Source organism: Lepidochelys olivacea (genome assembly GCF_965140295.1).
Source record: "Lepidochelys olivacea isolate rLepOli2 genome assembly, chromosome: 14".
Taxonomy (NCBI): Eukaryota; Metazoa; Chordata; order Testudines; family Cheloniidae; genus Lepidochelys; species Lepidochelys olivacea.
This window is the reverse complement of record NC_140424.1, coordinates 26442977-26461421: the sequence shown is the minus strand read 5'-3', so window position 1 is coordinate 26461421 and position 18445 is coordinate 26442977. Positions and strand designations below refer to the sequence as shown.

Sequence of the window (18445 nt, the reverse complement as noted above, 5' to 3'; positions counted from 1 at the left end):
AAGTCTACATGCATTCTTCAGGGAGCAGAGTCAGGGAAACTAACCTACAAGATCTCTATCAAGCATTCTTCAAACTACAATACCCACCTGCTGAAATGAAAAAAACAGATTGACAGAGCCAGAAGAGTACCCAGAAGTCACCTGTTACAGGACAGGCCCAACAAAGAAAATAAAAGAACGCCACTAGCTGTCACCTTCAGCCCCCAACTAAAACCTCTCCAGGCATCATCAAAGATTTACAACCTATCCTGAAAAATGATCCCTCACTCTCACAGATCTTGGGAGACAGACCAGTCCTCACTTACAGACAGCCCCCCAACCTGAAGCAAATACTCTCCAGCAACCACACACCACACACCGAAAACACTAACCCAGGAACCTGTCCTTGCAACAAAGCCCGATGCCAACTCTGTCCACATATTTATTCAAGTGACACCATCATAGGAACTAATCACATTAACCATGCCATCAGGGGCTTGTTCACCTGCACATTTACCTATGTGATATATGCCATCATGTGCCAGCAATGCCCCTCTGCCATGTACATTGGCCAAACTGGACAATCTCTATGCAAAAGAATAAATGGACACAAATCTGACATCAGGAATCATAACATTCAAAAATCAGTAGGAGAACCCTTCAACCTCTCTGGCCACTCAGTAAAAGTTTTAAGAGTGGCAATTTTGCAACAGAAAAGCTTCAAAAACAGACTCCAATGAGAAACTGCTGAGCTTGAATTAATATGCAAACTAGATACCATTAACTTGGGTTTGAATAGAGACTGGAAGTGGGTGGGTCATTACACATATTGTATCTATTTCCCCATGTTAAGTATCCTCATACCTTCTTGTCAACTGTCTAACTGGGCCATCTTGATTATCACTACAAAAGTTTTTTTTCCTGCTGATAATAGCTCATCTTAATTAATTAGCCTCTTACAGTTTGTATGGCAACTTCCACCTTCTCTGTATGTATATATATATCTTCTTACTATATGTTCCATTCTATGCATCCGATGAAGCAGGCTGTAGCCCACGAAAGCTTATGCTCTAATAAATTTGTTAATCTCTAAGGTGCCACAAGTACTCCTGTTCTTTTTGCGGATACAGACTAACACAGCTGATACTCTTAAGCAGATGGAGGAAGTGAACCCCATTACAGGACCATATACAGCCCTGAATCCAGAGCTGGTGCAAGGAGGGCCTGTAACAATCTCCTAACAGCATTTCTTAGAAACTACTTTTGTTTAACATCATTGTTTTTTATATCATCCTGGGGGAGGGAAAAAAGGACAGACTCTGCACTCAATGAAATGGAGATACAGCAGGTTAACTTCCCATAAGAATCAATGGGCTTTTACCACAACTGAGCCAGCTGGAAAATAACCTTTTCAGATTTAAAGTGAGATTTCTCATTGTCTTCACAGACAACATGATAATGAACACTGTACTGTACCCTGAAAAGAGCAGAAACGGTCTGAAAAGAAGAACCCTTCTTCTTGCCTCCCTTCTTGCCACCACCGACTTCTGCACAATGAAAGAGAAAGAAAACATGTTTTAGATTTTTTATGTTCCCTTTTGTGATTCTAGAAGAAGTATTTCTGTGTATATTGGATATTGTGGATGAATACAAATACCTGCATCTCCACCATACGAGGCAAAGAGAAAAGCCAGTGTTTTCATTGATGATTTCTGGTACAGCCCAATGACGGTTTCATTCAGGGGATCTTTGTTCTTCTCGAGCCAGCCAGTGATATTGTAGTCCACAGTGCCAGCATAGTGCACCAGGGAGAAGTGGGCCTCAGCCTTTCCTTTGACAGGCTTGGGCTTCTGGAAGTTGTTGGACTTGCCAAGATGCTGGTCATAGAGCTTATTCTTGAAAGACACATCAGTTGCCTTGGGGAACATGCACTCCTCTTCCAGGATGGAGAAAATACCCATTGGCTGAAAGAAACAGCAACAAATAAGTAGAAAGAGGGAGAGATTGATTACAAACTGCCATCCTGGACAATGTGGCCATCTCTTGGTCAGAAGACTGACAATGTCCAGAGGTTGAGAAACAGGTGAGAAAAGGATGTACTCTAAGTACATCTCCTGACAAACTGGGAGATTAAATAAGCTGAATTTCATCTATTTCAGCTTTGAATGTAAAGTAATGGCTCATGGAAATTTTATTTTTTTGTAACAAACATTTTGACAGGTGCAACAGTATTGTCATGTTTACATAAAAGTCCTTACCCAAATGAGCTCATAGAACATGGAGATATCTTGCTAAAAGAGCCTGTTGTTCTCCAGAACTGTAGACTTTCAGCAAATGTTCTGAATTCTATGTGCCCTACATTCAAAAGCACCACCTCCTCATTGTTGCACTCAGAAGATGTATATATTAGAGAGAGAGAACATATTTGCCAAGAATTGTATTTTTCCATTTTCTATATTCACCATGCACAAAATTTCTTAGCTACAACTGTTGAAGATGACGTCAAAGTGATCAGAATATTATATTTCTGCCTTCCTCACCAGTCTACCCAGGAAATGATTAACTGGATATGACTGAGGGCCTGCAGAGCACAAATGTAGAACATTCTTTTAATGAAGTTATCATACTGATATAATCTTCATGTTACTGAGGCAATAACATCAAGAAACCAAAATATACTTCTTTTTCAGATTTCTCCATGGTTTGCTTTGAAGAATGAATTCTTTCAGTACTAAAGAATACAGGAGCATGCTTTAAATTGGAAACTGTGTCCAGGTTTCTGAAAAGGGTCCTGTTATAAGGTAATTTAGGTCATCTTTCCATTCTGGAGAAGGATAAACATACAACCCATCTTAAAAAGGGGACCAAAGAGGACCTGGGGAATTGCTGAACTGTCAGCCTAACTTCGACACCTGGAAAGATACTAGAACAAATTATTAAACAATCAATTTGTAAGCACCTAGAAGATAGAAGGGTAATGAGAAATAGCCAATATGGATTTGTCAAAAACCATCATGCCAAACCAACCTCATTTCCCTCTTTGACAGGGTTACTGGCCTAGTGGATCACAAGGAAACTGTAGACAGGATATATCTTAATTTTAGTAAGGTTTTGACATTATCCCACCTGACATTCTCATAACCAAACTAGCGAAAAGTGGTCTAGATGAAATGACTATAAGATGGATGCAAAACTGGTTGAACAACCATTTTCAAAGAATCGTTATCAATTGTTCCTTGTCAAACTGGGAGTATGTATTTAGTGGGCTCCCATAGGTGTCAGTCCTGGGTCTGGTATTACTCAATATTTGCATTAATAACTTGGATAATGGCGTGTATAGTATGCTTATAAAATTAGTGGATGACACCAAGCTGGGAGGGGTTGCTAGCACTTTGGATGACAGGATTAGAACAAAAAATTACCTTGACAAATTGGAGACCTGGTCTGGAATCAACAAAATGAAATTCAATAAAGACAGGTGCAAAATACTCCATTTAGGAATTAAAAATCAAATGCACAATTAAAAAATGGGGAATAACTGGCTAGGCAGTAGTACTGCTGAAAAGAATCTGGAGGTTATAATGGAACACAAATTGAATGCAAGTCAACAACATAATGCAGTTGCAAAAAAGGCTAATATTCTGGGATGTCATATGTACGACACAGGAGTATCATAAGTAAAATAGGAGTATCTTAAGTGGGAAGTAATTGTCTATTGTCTATGCCACTCTGTTCAGCATGGTGAGGCTTTAGCTGGAGGCCCACTTCTGGGCACCACACTTTAAGAAAGATATGGACAAATTGGAGAGAGTCCAGAGGAAAGCAACAATAATGATGAAAGGTTTGGAAAATCTCACATGTTTAGCCTTGAGAAAAGAAGTTAAAGAGGAAACCTGAAAACAACCTTCAAATATGTTAAGGGCTGTTACAAAAAGGATGCTGATCAATACTTCTCCATGTACACTGAAGGTAGGACAAGAAGTAATGGGTTTAGTTTGCAACAAGGGAGATTTAGGTTAGATATTAGGGAAAACTTTATAACTATAAAGGTAGTTAAACTCTGGAATAGGCTTCCAGGGGAGGCTGTGTAATTCCCGTCATTGGTCCTGCCTCAGCGCAGGGAGCTGTACTAGACGACATCTCGAGGTCCCTCCCAGCCCTAAAGTTCTATGATTCTATGACTAATGTTTTTACCCCCAAAATATATTCAATTGTGGGTCAAGGTATTTTTAATAACTAAGGCCGAATGTATCGACCTGAGCAGGGAAGAGTCCCTCTAAAATTTAATACGACCCCCAGCAACTAAAGAATTCTCAAATGAATCAGGCACTTGAATTGAAAAGATACCTTCTCAATGAGCTCAATGCAGGCAGCCAGGTCCATCCCAAAGTCAATGAATGTCCATTCAATCCCTTCCTTCTTGTACTCCTCCTGCTCCAGCACAAACATGTGGTGGTTGAAAAACTGTTGCAGTTTCTCATTGGTGAAGTTGATGCACAGCTGCTCCAGGCTGTTGTACTACACAAAGGGAAAGACAAGTGTAGGGGTATTAAAGACGTTAAAGATGTAACAGCAACTGTGAAGCTGTGGTGGCACTTCTAATCCTAAAGTGGGCTTCCCAGTGTAAACGTAACGGGTTTTATTGACAGGGCGCCACCAGCTCAGGCCCTGTGTGCAATTCCCTTTGTGGGATTTGTGCATGCATATGGGAGAGCAAAAAGACCTTGAATTCATTGTTCCCAGGAGAGCTCTTATTATCGTTTGAAGTCAATAGTAAGGTAAAATCTATTATTTACTATACTATCATATCTCCTGGGACATTTCAACATTTTCAGTGCCTGCCCACACCGGAATTTCTATGCTTTCAGATCAAGGCCATGCTTGTTTGTAGTCATATTTCTCTGAATTTTCACACCCCCTCAGTGTCCCTTCCAGGAACCTGCTGTCAAATCTTTGCTCCTTACATCAAAGATCTCAAAGCCAGCAATGTCCAGGACACCAATGAAGTACTGTCTGGGCTGCTTGGTATCCAGCTGCTGGTTGATACGAATGACCATCCAGAGAAACATCTTCTCATAGACCGCCTTTGCCAGAGCACCCACCGCATTGTGCACCTAAAACAGTGGGAGAAGGACTGGTGTTACCATACAAAGCAGAGAAAGAAACCTGGTGTGTTAATTCAAACCAGGAGTTCTAGATCACCAATTGTTACCTGCTGCACAGTTTGACCTTTGGTCACATATTCATTCCCAACCTTGACTCGGGGGCAACACAGAGCTTTGAGCAGGTCAGCTGAGTTCAGATTCATTAGGTAGGCTGCTTTGTCAGCCACTAAAAGGGCACAGTGAGAGGAATCAATTATTGGACAAATATAGAATGTGGTGTATGTGATATTCTCTCAAAAGCAACTGTAATGTTAAATGTTCTATTAATGCAGTTCTATTAATGTAATCTTATCGTAGAGATTTTGTAGGCATAAAAGACATGAAATTCAAAATCAGGCTTTTTTGAAAGTCAGTGAGAGTTAAGCATCCAGTGCCTTTGAAAATGTACCCCTAAGCCCCTAAAAATAAAGGATAGTTTTAAAAGAGACTCCTCAACCAGAACTGAAAGCTAAAGCTTGACATTTTGACATAATTCACCTTCTATGGATTGATTTATTGCTTGCATTATTGAGAGTGTAATTTCTGCTAATACCTTCTGTGCCATCTGGCTCTGCCTGTTCCTCACGCTGCTTCTGCTTGAATTTCATGTTCCCATAGTGCAGTACTGCCCCTGTCAGCTTGTAAATGGCTGTTTTTTCCTCAGAACTGAAGCCCAAGATATCAATGGCGCTCTGTCAACAGAATAGTAAAGTAAAGATCTTATCTAGTAAAGTTAATACTTCACATAATAATTATCATGTGTGACTCACATCTGTGGCCATGAGTTCTTCCTGGTCATCGATGCTGGCTACAGTGATCTCACCTTGACTCACAAAGGGGAAGTCATATGGGTTGGTGGAAATCAGAAGCATCTCTGAAAACAAGAATAGATCTCAATTTTTACCTGCTGCAGTTTGGTCTTTGGTCACGTATTTATTCCAAACCTTGCCTCAGGGTAACACAGGGCTTTAAGGGTATGTCTACACGCCATTGCAAACCCTGGTCCGTGGGCCCCATGCCTACAGACTCAGTGTTTCCAAGCTTACGCATATGCATCATGCTGCATTGTAAACCCAGATTTACAATTGATGGACCCAGTTCTCAGAACCATGCTGATGCGTCCATACTGCTCGCAGACCCGAGTCTGACCTTCTGCTTCTGGGGACCCAGGCTTGTGCAGGGTCCACACTGCAAAATGATGGAGCTTGGTTCCCAATCAAAATAGGATTTGGGGTTGGACCTACCGCCCCATGTGGGTCCTAGGACCCTGACCCTGAGGACTTACTGACCCGAGTCAGATAGATTTGAGCGTGAACTGTAGAGGAGGGGTTGGGCTCAAATCTGAGTCTGAGCCTGGGTTTACAATGCAGTGTAGACATGCCCATAATCGCCCATGTAACAAAGCTCATCAGTTGGTGTTACTCAGTGACCAGTTCCACCAAAAGAATTAAAACGTTTCTTACCAATTAGTTCTGGCTTCTTGTTGGACATGATCTGATAAAATATGTGGTAGCTTCTTTCCGCCTTGAGCTGGAAAGTGACTCTAGATTTCTCCAGTAGATCTGGCAAGGCAGGTAAAGTACAATTATCCACAAGAAAACACCATGAGAAAGAAAGAGAGACAGAGAATTGTGACCCTTAAAGGGTGGTCCCTTACATGTTTCAATGTCAGCAGAAGCCAGTTTCCCTGTGGTACCAAAGTGGATTCTGATGAATTTACCCTTTAAAGGAAAAAAAAGTTATTTCATTTAAACCCTCAGAGACAGACTAGGGATGAAATCCTGGCCCCACTGAAACAATGGGAGTTTTGCCTTTTACTTCAGAGGGGCCAAGGCTTAATAGGTAGTGAGATTTTTAGCCTATGTCACTGCTAAATATTTAGGTAAAGACCTATGCTAAATTATTAACATCCATAGTGACCAATATAGCCAAAATTGTACAGTTCATATAAGTTGCATGCAGGGGAGGAAGGAAGGCCTGAATGCACAAAAGTACCCAGGCACCTAAGTCCCTGGTTTTTTAGGCACTTAAGTCGTGGTTTCATCAGCACTGTGACACACAAAACTCCTGCTGAACTCTGTTGGTGGCTAAACTCCCTTGACACCTTTGGTTTTTTCAGTAAAAGTTCCCTACATCTATGCTCGTGCCTCTGGGTGTGCACATTTCTGCCTCCCTCTAGCCATAGGTGTCTATCTCCTGCCTACGCCCCAGAACGATTGATGTACCTGGGAAGACAGGCATTCAGCCATCTAAATCGCATGGGGCCTGATCCTGCAGGCATGCTCAGAGGACTCCTCCTGGATCAGGCCCCTCAGCTGAGTTAACACAGAACAGCCAGGGATGAAGGACTTCCCTCATAATATTTAGCCCAGTGGTTAGGGTGCTCACCTGGGATGTAGGAGACCCCCCTCTTCCTGAGGGAAGAAGGGTTTTGAACAAGTACCTCCATTCAGGTGAGTATGTTAACCACTGGGCTGTGGCCTTTTCTGATGTGGAGCTTAGTCAGTCTCTCCTGTTGTCACTGTTGCACTCTAGATAAAATTAAAGAGTCACTAGAAAAGGGGACTGGATCCTGGGTCTCCCACCTCCCGGGTGAGTGCATGAACCACCAGGTTATAGAGTCATTCTCTCGCTTCCTCCTGCCCCACACAGAGAGCAGAAGCATGAGAATGACTCAATAGCTGGGTGATTACTGCACTCACATGAAAGGAGGGGAGACCCAGGGTCCCACTCCAATGACTCTTTAATTATTGATCCAGAATGAGACAGCTTCAACAGGAGAGACTGAAGGAGCCCCACATCAGAATAGCCCCAAGCTAAATGGTTAGGGCTCTCCCATGAGAGGTGGTAGGTCCTGTTCAGTTCCCTTGTCCTCATCCAACAGTGGTGGGACTTGAACTGGGGGTTGTAGTAGGAAAAGAGCATGAGACATAAGCCCTTGTATCATAAGCCTGGTATGTGACCTGAGGCCTGGGCTAAAGTAGTGGTCAAAGCTTTGGGGATATCAAGCAAAGTCAGGCTGTGAGCTAGAGGCAGGCCGTGCTTACAGAATCTGGCAAGAACAGGGCTCACATTGCAGAAACACGCATTCCTAAGAAGTGCTACACACAGGCCATGCACACAAACACATTCCAGAAGGTGGTACCAGAACACTTAGATACCAAACACATTCACCAAGATAACAGGAACATGCTGACCCATCCTAAAGATAACATCAGGATGTCAGCATGATGGATAGAGATGTTTTGATTGAACCAACAGGTACAAGGTGGTGGGTAGCTATGTCAGAGGGCAGTATCTAATCACGTCAGAGGGGCAATACGTAACTTGTATGTATTGGTGTATAAAATGGAGTCTCAGAGGGAGTGTCTTTGGCCAGTCTAGGGGGGAATGGAAAGTCCTGCCATTAACTGAGCTGCGTCCATTGCCACAGGCATATATGCACTGAGTGTACTTGTAGCAAGTATAGGGCACCAATACCGTGCTTTGTCGACAATAAACCTGGATGGGTGCCTTCAGACCTTAACAGATCTTGTGGTCATTGGGCTGTTTGTTCAAGGTCTGCTGCCCCAGCTCTGTGCACTAACTGCCTCAATAATAACTATGTGGGTGAAACCAGACAATCACTACCTGTCAAATGAACACTCACAGGAAAATGATAAAAGACAAAAACACTCTATCACCTGTGAGTGAACAATTTTCACAGGATGATCCCTCTATATCTGACCTCTCAGTGCTCATCCTCAAAGGAAACCTGCACAACACTTTCAAATGATGAGCCTGGGAGCTTAAATTCATCACTCCGCTAGACACTAAAAACCATGGACTGAACTATGGATTTATGGCTTATTACAACAATCTGTAACCCACTAACCCCTATCTTTTTCCTATGACTGCAGAGGTATTAATGGGCTACTCTACCTTAAATGGGTCCTTACAATATGTGTTAACTACTTATACTAAACAATTTGTTCCACCTTGCGTTTAGCTGTGATACTCAAAGTACCTTTCCGAGACCTGAAGAAGAGCTCTGTGTGACTGGAAAGCTTCTCTCTCTAACCAACAGAAGTTGGTCCAATAAAAGATATTACCTCATACACCTTGTCTCTCTACTATAATTTCTGTTATTTATATGTATGTTTAATCTGTCATTGTTTGAAAACCAGTAAAGACATGATAAAAAATTCTAATTATATGAACATAAATTGTCCCATCACTGCATTTGAGTGCGTGGCAGACACCGTACCCTCATGTTTGCCTAGAACTAAGAGCATTTCTGACAAAAAGACTTACAAAACGAGAGGAGTTATCATTCCTCACAGTCTTGGCATTACCAAAGGCCTCCAGCAGGGGGTTGGCGCTGATGATTTGATCTTCAAGGGTCCCCTACAAAGTAACAATTATTGTCAAATTAAGGTTGTTTTAAACATTATATACGTGGCAGTTTCAGAAAAGAGCATTTAATCCCATCTTTAGTGACCAACTTACTTGAATTTTGCCTGGCTCTTCCTTCTTCTTCTCCCCACTAGCTGCAATTGTTGCAAAGTACTGGATGACACGCTTTGTGTTCACAGTCTTTCCAGCACCAGACTCTCCACTGTCAAATCAAACAAAGAAGCAGAGAACACATAACCAAAGAGTTTCTTCCTGCAGCGCACAGCAAAGCCAGCAAAAACCAGGGCAAGGAAATATACATACGTGATGAGGATCGACTGATTCTCCCGATCTGTGAAAGAGACAGAACCAAAAAGACTTTTAAAAGAGTTACTGAGTAATATTGAACTGACTGAAATGTGTTTGAAGTAAATATGAGACTGTCAAAATTTTTATCTGAAATTTTTTCAACAAAAACTAGCCTTTTTTCAAAACTAGAAACTATCTTTAGTAGCTTCCGATTTCTTGACATTTTTTTTTTAATCAGAATTGGGAATTTTGGGGTTTTTAGGAGATCTTTTTTTTTTTCCCCTTTTGTTATCTTTTTTGTCACTGAATGCCAATAGAATGAATTATGTCCAGAATGGGTTCGGGGGGTATCTGGTCACTTTTTTCTGTTTTCTTTTTCTCTTTTGTTCATTTTAGTACTAGTCTTTAGTACTAGTCTTCCCTTCATTTTACCTATTCTGTAAGTTTCCAGAGTTGAGGAAGTTTCTAAAAGTTACAAAGTGGGAAAAGGAAAAAACAAAATGAAAATGTGAACATAAAATAAAGCTATGGGCATCATCCATTCTACTGCATTCAGTGGTAAAAGGAAAAAAAGTGAAAAGAAGAAAACAAAACCAATATTTTAAAAATCATTTCATTTTGTAATGAAATTACTTCAAAATTTTGATTTTTTCAGGAACTGTTCTCTCTCTCTCTCTCTCTCTCTCTCACTCTCTCTCCCTCAAAAAATCAGTGTATCCATTCCATGATATTTAGGTTTTGAGTTAAATTCACATGCACTGAAAGAACCACAGGACACATGGACTTCAGACCAACTTATACACATTTTCCTTTCATCAAATTTTATTATTCAGAAATCTGAAGAAGTGACTTAAATCTCTGTAGGGCAAACGATTATAGAAACAATACTCTTAACTAAAAGACAACTAAAAGTTCGCAAGTTCATCCAAACCTCTTGGAGCTGAAATTTCATGAGATCATAGTAGTTTCTGAATCCAGCTATGCAGGAAATACCATGAGATCAACATTTTATCAAAGCATTTTGCACTTTTGATCTAGGCCTGATTGAAACCTGGGAACAAAGAACAGTTATTTTTTTAGAAAAATTAACCAAACTTTCCAGAATATCAAAAAGGATTTGTGTGAAATTTTGGGTCAGGTTTAGATTCAAGTGCTGGACAAAGTTTTGGTCAGTTTCAGTGTAGGTTTCGATGAATTCTTGTTTCATCTGAACCATTTTATCTAGCACTATTCTTAGCACTTTCAATGTCTTTGGCTATACGTTATGGGTTTGATTTTTAGAAAAACGAAGTGCAAAAATATGTGTCATTTGCACTGGTACTGATGATGTCTGTGAAGGAAATAAGGTTCACAGATATTTGCTCACCAGTGCATGCCCCTGATACTGCTAAAATTCAGCCACTGTGATTCCTCATATGAAATTTTCACTCTATAATCACTTTTCAGGAGTTGAGCCACTCACCAGTTAACATGAACTGATAGGCACCATCAGAGATGGAGAAGATGTGGGGAGGGGCCTCTTGACGCTTTTTGCCCCTGTAGGCAGTCACAACTTCTGGGTTGTACACTGGCAGCCACTTGTAGGGGTTGACAGTGACACAGAAGAGACCCGAGTAGGTCTGAAAGAAAGGGAGATAATGAGATTGGTTTCCACATGATTTAGTGTAGCTGTTAGTTTGGAAGTCCAGGAAAGGCTTCAGCCTGTACTTACATAGATCATCCAGGCTGCGTAACGCTCTTTGAGGTTATACAGGACGCCAGGTTCATGGAGATGGGTCATCATTGCCATGTCCTCGATTTTATCATACTTGGGAGGGTTCATGGAGAAGACTTGATCTTCCTTAACAGTCAAAGACTGGAAGGAAAGAAGAGACCCATTTCTATCAGCTAAGAACAGAGGAGGAACAAAATGCTGTTCCTTACTCCTTGTTTTTACTCACTTCTCCTTTTTCAGTCTTGACTGTGACCTTCCCTCCTTCCCTGCTCTGGATTGTGCTTTTCACAAAGGATTCCTTGGGATGCACCACAAAGACCGAATTCTTAGCATCGAAAGGCTTGTTCTGGGCCTCAATTCTCTCCTTCTCCGACTTTCGTAGGAAAGGAGCTGCCACCCCAAAGACGGCCATCTCACTATCTGACGACATGGCTGCAGTTTATCTAGGGCAGCTCAGCAGTGAGCTCTGTTGGGGAGAAAATGTTAGACTGATGAATCAATAATATTCTGCATCGGTTGGGACACCTCTGACATTTTCTACCCTTGGGATGGTTTAGTGGGGGTAAATTGTAAGGCATCTGTTGAAAATCAGTGGGAGTATGGCTCCTCATGGGTGTGAGGAATGAGTAAGGTTCTGAACTACAGTCCTGAAGATTTAAATCTTGCCTGCTTCACAGTAAAAGACCACCTTGAGTTCACTTAGCTGCAGACTGTTCCCCATTCCATTGGGTTGGTGTACCTCAAGGTAATCAGACATGATGCTGCTTCATTGCTCCTTTGTGTACTGTTAGCTATGAAACTAACATGCCTTAACTACATCAGCCTGATGAGCCATTGGCTTGCGGAAGTTTGACTCCTAATTCAGTTAGGCATTTCAGAGCAGAACAATAGTTTAACAATCTGGGCCTAAATCTATGGAGGAAACGCTTGCTATTTTGCACTCAGTAATTCAAACAATAAAAAAAAGTGAACAAACAATAAAAACCATGGATAACACAACTTTTTAATGAATTGCAACTGTTCAATTTTAATTATTTATTATAACACTTAGTACAATTGTAAATGTGCTGAAATATAATTTATAAAAATAACTAAGGCCAAGATTTTCAAAAATAGGAGTTGGAATTCTAAACCCATTATTAGGCTCTTAAATAAACTATGGATTTATAACAACAGGGAACTGCTGAGTTCTCCGCAGTATTGAAAATGAGGCCTTTGTATTACATGTTACAAAATGACTTGTATGTTCAGATGACAAACTTCTTCAATAAAATTTGGTTCAGCAAATTCCTGACAAAATGATTGTTACAATAATACATATATCTGAGGAAAAAGAATAAGATTTTGCAATATTCTCTCAGCTGGTGGGCTCTAGGCACCTTGGATACAATCATATCAAAGACCTAAAGTCTAGAACTGATCAAACTGATTGGTTAGAAGTGAGGATCCAGGACAGGGCACTGGCCGGCCCAGCATCAGCAGTCACTGGCTTCAAGTTCAGTCACCGTGGAGACCCTGACCGCCATAGGCAGCACAGCCCAAGCACAATATGTAGTGCATTTGGCATAAATACTGGGGGATTCAGCAACTGTCCATTCAGCTATACAGAAACCCCACCCTAGATAGTCTCTTACTATCCCCTTGGAATTAGTAAATCAGGATCTTACCTCTTGTGATGCCAGGTGGATAGTATGCAGTCTGGAAGCTGATCAATACTGTAAAATAGAAATAGAAATTCCCTTCTTATTGCTGCATGAAACTCCAGTGACAAATGATAGATGAAAATATATAGGCACTTTGAAAAGCAGATTTAAAATCACTGCTAACAGAGCCAATCCCTCATGGAAATTAGTGTTAGCGGCTTCAGGAATGTAGCTGGATGCGTGAAATGCAGAGGAAATTTCCCCTCTCCACAAACCCAGGTTCCTCCATACGCTTACCTTGAAGCTGTCTGTGCAAGGACAAGGCAAATTTTTCCCCAGGGGTGCTTTTATAGGGTCTGATCTGCATCTGCAACAGATCTTCAGTCAAAGCATTTTTGGCTAACCTTTCTCTGGCAAAGTATTGTGTGGCATACTTAACTAAAGGCATAATTGCCATTTGACATGACTAGATATAATTAGAAATTTTTGATGTCTTACCGGCTATATGAATTAATCTCCTATAAATAATTTGACAAGGGAATCTGGCCTAATGGTCAGCTAGAGAACTGGATCCAAGGCTCCAAAATTCTATTGCTGGCTTTCCACTGACTCTTGGAATGTCCTAGGGGAGATTATTTAGTATTGCTTTGCCTCAATTCCTCTAGCTATAAAAGTGCCATAATAATATTTATCCACATCAAAGGCGGCTGTGAAGTTTATGAAGAAATGCTTTAAGACCCTTCTGGCCTTAACCTTGAAACTCTCATAATCTAGGTGTTCCTGCCCCTGGCATTGTGCTGGGACCTCCTTTCTTTCCCTTGTTCTTTCCCCCCCAGACATTCCTGGTGATCTCTAAAGTAAATAGAGCAAATACTTGAGTTACAGAGCTCAGCCCATAGAAATGTATCACATCCTAAAAGCTCATGTTACTTACTAATGGAGGATGTTACACAGGGACCATATAATTCAAAATTCTTTCTGCTGCCTCTCCTCCTATCCTTGTATTGTCTTTCCAGAGGAAAATCGATTCAAGCATAAAGATGACTCATGCAGTGGTACAGACAGTCCTCAAACACATGCTTAATCCACAAACATATAATAACATAATCTCCTCTTAACACACACAAACACAGCTACTCCCTAAACCTCCATCTCACATATCTACACTCCCACTGTTAATCCACACAAACAACTCCCTCAGGCAAATCACCAAACACCAAAATCACATATACCCAGTCCCCACACCCAACACTCATAAACACCTCATCCATCCCTACATGCACACACACAAACACACAACTCCTTGTATTAATACACCCTCAAGCCAACACTTCTGCCCCCCACCACATATACCTTGCAGACTTACTCACAACTTCACACAATCCCATAAACACATACACACATAAGAAAGCTTGCCATATTGCAGGAGCATACTATCTAGAGAGCAGGATTAGAGAGTAGCACTGATCCTTCAGAATACTAATACTATAAGAAAGGGGCAATTTGAAGACAGAACATGAGAGTACTGCTGTAGTTTTAAGAAAACGGCAGACTCGCTTGAGTGGTTTTAATTCCTGTCAAGCTATAAACAAGTTGTTCTCCTGCTCATTAATTGTTAGGTTATTAAAATAGTTCCAATACCAAACACATACAAGATCAGAACAATTATCTATCAAATCTAGTACAGTATTACAGTGTTTTGGCCCTACGATTCAGAAAAACCTCCCACATTACTCACTTGGCCAATTATCAAATGCTGCACATAGGAATGGGGCTTGAGAGCTCATAGGACCATGCACTACTAGGTTTAGAACAAAATTAAATTAGCTATAACTATGAGCAGTGCAAAATTCAATTAATGTCAAGATCCACACTTGAAGCTGAATGTGGTGCTTACGGTATTTTTGTGAAATGCCTGTAAACTGAGCTCAGCTAAAACTATGAAGGCATCTTGTAAAAGAATGCACCCTGCTGCTTCCTCCAAAAGCCTCATAGTGTGTACAGGACGGCACTACCACTGGGGTCTGACCTTGAAGTGAGTCGCTTGCCTGGTTAGTCCTTGGGGGCTGAGTGAAATAAGCAGCAAGATCCATTGTTGCCAGGATCTAACAGAGGCTAGGCAGGGGAAGGAAAGAGTAACTCACTCTCTCTCCACCCTTCTCCCTGTTATTGCTGGACCTCTGCTCTATCCCCACGCTATGTCAGAGGAACTCTTCTCTTACCCTTCTCCCCATCCACACAGCACACAACAGGGAGGCAACACTTCCAAGTAGATATGTGTGACTGCGTAATCACAGCAGGTCTGTACAAAATTATTAGTGACTAGCTAATGGTAAAATAAAATAGAAATGAAGCTTCTTTCATACAGCAGGCACAAAATGAGCCCAGGTGGCAAAGCTACTGTGCGCACTGGTGTCTCTCTTCAAGGACAGATGCCACTTAGTAAAATGTGGAAGAGTGGAACTGGGAGCTGCTTAGATTGAAGATCAGTCTGCAAACGGAGGTAGAACGTGTCTACGGCATAGGACACAAAAGACAGAGACTATGATGAGGTGTTAATTGACAGGGTTGCACTAGGGATATGATACATCGTATTGAGGCAATCCCCCAAAAGACATGTGCACTTAAGTCAGATTAGCACTGAAAAAGAAAATAAAAGTTGAACCTGACCAGGTAAATTAGATATTAGTGAATGAATTCAAACACTCGCTGAGTGGGTCTAACACTAATTGTAATAAACTCAGAAGAGTTAAGGATTAGTATAGATCCAAATATTGTAAATGAGGCTATCAAAGTGAGTGCCTGTCCATGAGAATAGTTGAGGAGGTCATACCTAGGCTACACAATGCAAGAGTATTTTCAGTTTTAGATGTAAGGGTTTAGACATGTCTGACTTGATGTAGAAAGTCTAACCCTGTGAGCCTGGACTCCCCTTTGGATCTATGTGTGTGTGAGAAGCCCCTTGCTCCACATGTCAGCAGCAGTGCTGTGAAGACCTGAAACCCTGATTGGTCAGGGGATGGGCCTCTTCCCCCAACCCACCCCTTAAGCCCCTGGGTTGGCCATGGAGCTAGCAGGAAATTCCACTCCTAGCTCCTGCTGCCAGCTTCCCGCCCCCATCCCCTGCAGGATAGGAAAGCCAAGCTAGAAGAGAGGGCAGGCGTGAAGCACAGAACAGATGGACAATGGCTGTGCCTCACACACCTCCAGCCTGACCCTCCTCTCCCCACTCAGGTGTCCCCACCACCACCACCAGCCTGACCTTCCCCGCAATGAGCCCTACATCCATTCCTTCCCAGGAGCCTCAGCTCTTGAGGGAGCCCCTCTACCACTGGGAGGGCATGCTAGGGGGCTCCCTTGAAGGCTTCAGGAAGTGGATCGACCTCAGGCTTGCCAACAAGGAGCGGTAAGGAGCTGGATGGGTGAGACTGGAGTTCCGGAGGCTCCTTGCCCCTCCTTTGGTGAGCCTTGTCCCACTTCCCAGAGCCCTCAAGGGAGCCCTCCCTGCTGCCATCTCCCACGAGTCCCCACCTCCTCCATCCTGCTCCTTACCTTACCCTCCCTGCTGGTGAGCCTCGCCTAGCATTGCCAACTTTCTAGTCACACAAAATCAAACACTCTAACCCCGCCCCTTCCCTGAGGCCCCACCATCCGCTCACTACATTCCCCCTCTCTCAGTGGCTTGCTCTCCCTCACCCTCACTAACTTGCACTGGGCTGGGGCAGGGGGGTGGGGGTGCATGAGGGGATGAGGCTCTTACTGGGGGTGTGGACTGTGGGATGGGGCTGGGGATCAGTGGTTTGGGGTGCAGGAGGGGGCTCAGGGTTTGGGGGGCTCAGGGTTGGAGCTTGGGGTTGGGGCATGGGCTTACCACGGGCAGCTCCCAGTCAGCAGCGCAGTGGGGGGGGCTAAGGGGCAGGCTGCCTGCCTGTCCTGGCACCACGCTGGCCGCAAGCGCCAGTAGCAGCCAGCAGGTCTGGGTCGTAGGCAGGGGGGCCAGGAGGCTCCACGTGCCACTCTCACCCACAGGCACTGCAAGCCCCCCAGTTTGGAGCTGGTGCTCAGGGCGGGGGCAGCGCACAGAGCCCCTGGTCTCCCCTGCCTAGGAGCTGGACCTGCTGGCTGTTTCTGGGGTGCAGCACACTGCCAGCCAGGACAGGTAGGGACTAGCCTCCCTTAGCTCTGCAGCACTTTGTGGTAGGTGCACCACAGAAAAGTCATCTAGGAACAAAGAATACAGGCCATGTCTACAGGATTGGGGACCGCATGCTGGGAAGCAGGGACCCTGAAAAAGATTTAGATGACATAAATGGCAAACCCAGTATGTTGCTATGGCAAAGAGGGCTAATGTGATTCTCGGTCCTATAAACGGGGGAGTAGTGGGTAGGAGTAGGAAGGAGATTTTACCTCTGTATACAGTATCAGTGAGATCAATACTGCTATGCTGCACCCAGTTCTAATGTCAACATTGTTAAAGGGATGTTTAAAAATTGGTGAGGGTGCAGAAAAGAGCCACAAAAATTATCTGAAGGCTGGAGAAAATGCTGGGAGATGTACAGACCACAATCTGTTTAGTTTATCAAAAAAGAGATGGAGCGTGACTTGATGACAGTGAGTAAGTACCTTCACAGTGAGAACCTATCAGGTACTAAAAGGCTCTTTAATCTAACAGAGAAAGGTCTAACACAATCCAACGGCTGGAAGCTGAAGCCAGACAAATTCTGATTAGAAATAAGACACCAATTCTTAACATTGAAGGTGATTAACCATTGGAACAAATGGCCAAGGGAAGTGGTAGATTCTCCATCTCTTGACCTCTTTAAATCCAGACTAGGTGCCTTCCTGGAAGATATACTTTAGCCAAACTCAAGTTACCGGGCTCAATGGAAGGGTGTCTGGTTGAAATTCTATGGCCTGTTTTGGACAGAAGATTAGACTAGATGAAGATCTTAATGGTCCCCACTGGTCTTAAAATCTATTTAGGTTCTACAGTGACCTCTCACTGGATGAAGAACTAAATGTTCACATTGAAAAGGCTGCCACCACCTTTTGCAGACTAACTAAAAAAGAGCATGGAACAACTCATAGCTTACCATCAAGACCAAAATACTAGTGTACCCAGCTTGCATCCTCAGCACTCTCATGTATGGTATGGAAACATCAACAACTTATGCTCATCAGGAGAAAAGGTTAGACAGTTTCCATCTATGGTGTTTGCGCCACATACTCAACACCAAATGGCAAGATAAATTCGCCAGTGCAGAAGTTCTTAAAAGGGCAAA

At 42.7% G+C, this 18445-nt stretch overlaps 1 protein-coding gene across 2 annotated transcripts in view; it reads right to left on the bottom strand.

Moving 5' to 3' along the window:
• Positions 1–11950, bottom strand: part of LOC311530155 (myosin heavy chain, skeletal muscle, adult) — a gene marked incomplete at its 5' end in the record, with an annotated part of 33751 nt that extends 21801 nt beyond the window's left edge. The window contains 15 exons of one of the 2 annotated variants that reach the window (XM_084646585.1): positions 1456–1523; positions 1631–1943; positions 4327–4497; positions 4944–5093; positions 5192–5310; positions 5677–5815; positions 5894–5997; positions 6587–6685; positions 6781–6844; positions 9417–9509; positions 9612–9720; positions 9822–9849; positions 11269–11425; positions 11518–11661; positions 11747–11950. In XM_084646585.1, the coding sequence (XP_084502711.1) occupies positions 1456–1523; positions 1631–1943; positions 4327–4497; positions 4944–5093; positions 5192–5310; positions 5677–5815; positions 5894–5997; positions 6587–6685; positions 6781–6844; positions 9417–9509; positions 9612–9720; positions 9822–9849; positions 11269–11425; positions 11518–11661; positions 11747–11950 (1962 nt within the window). Of the gene's footprint in view, positions 1–1455; positions 1527–1630; positions 1944–4326; positions 4498–4943; positions 5094–5191; positions 5311–5676; positions 5816–5893; positions 5998–6586; positions 6686–6780; positions 6845–9416; positions 9510–9611; positions 9721–9821; positions 9850–11268; positions 11426–11517; positions 11662–11746 lie in introns of both variants that reach the window. The other variant, XM_084646586.1, reaches the window with a different exon arrangement.
• Between the last annotated feature and the right edge of the window lie 6495 nt (positions 11951–18445).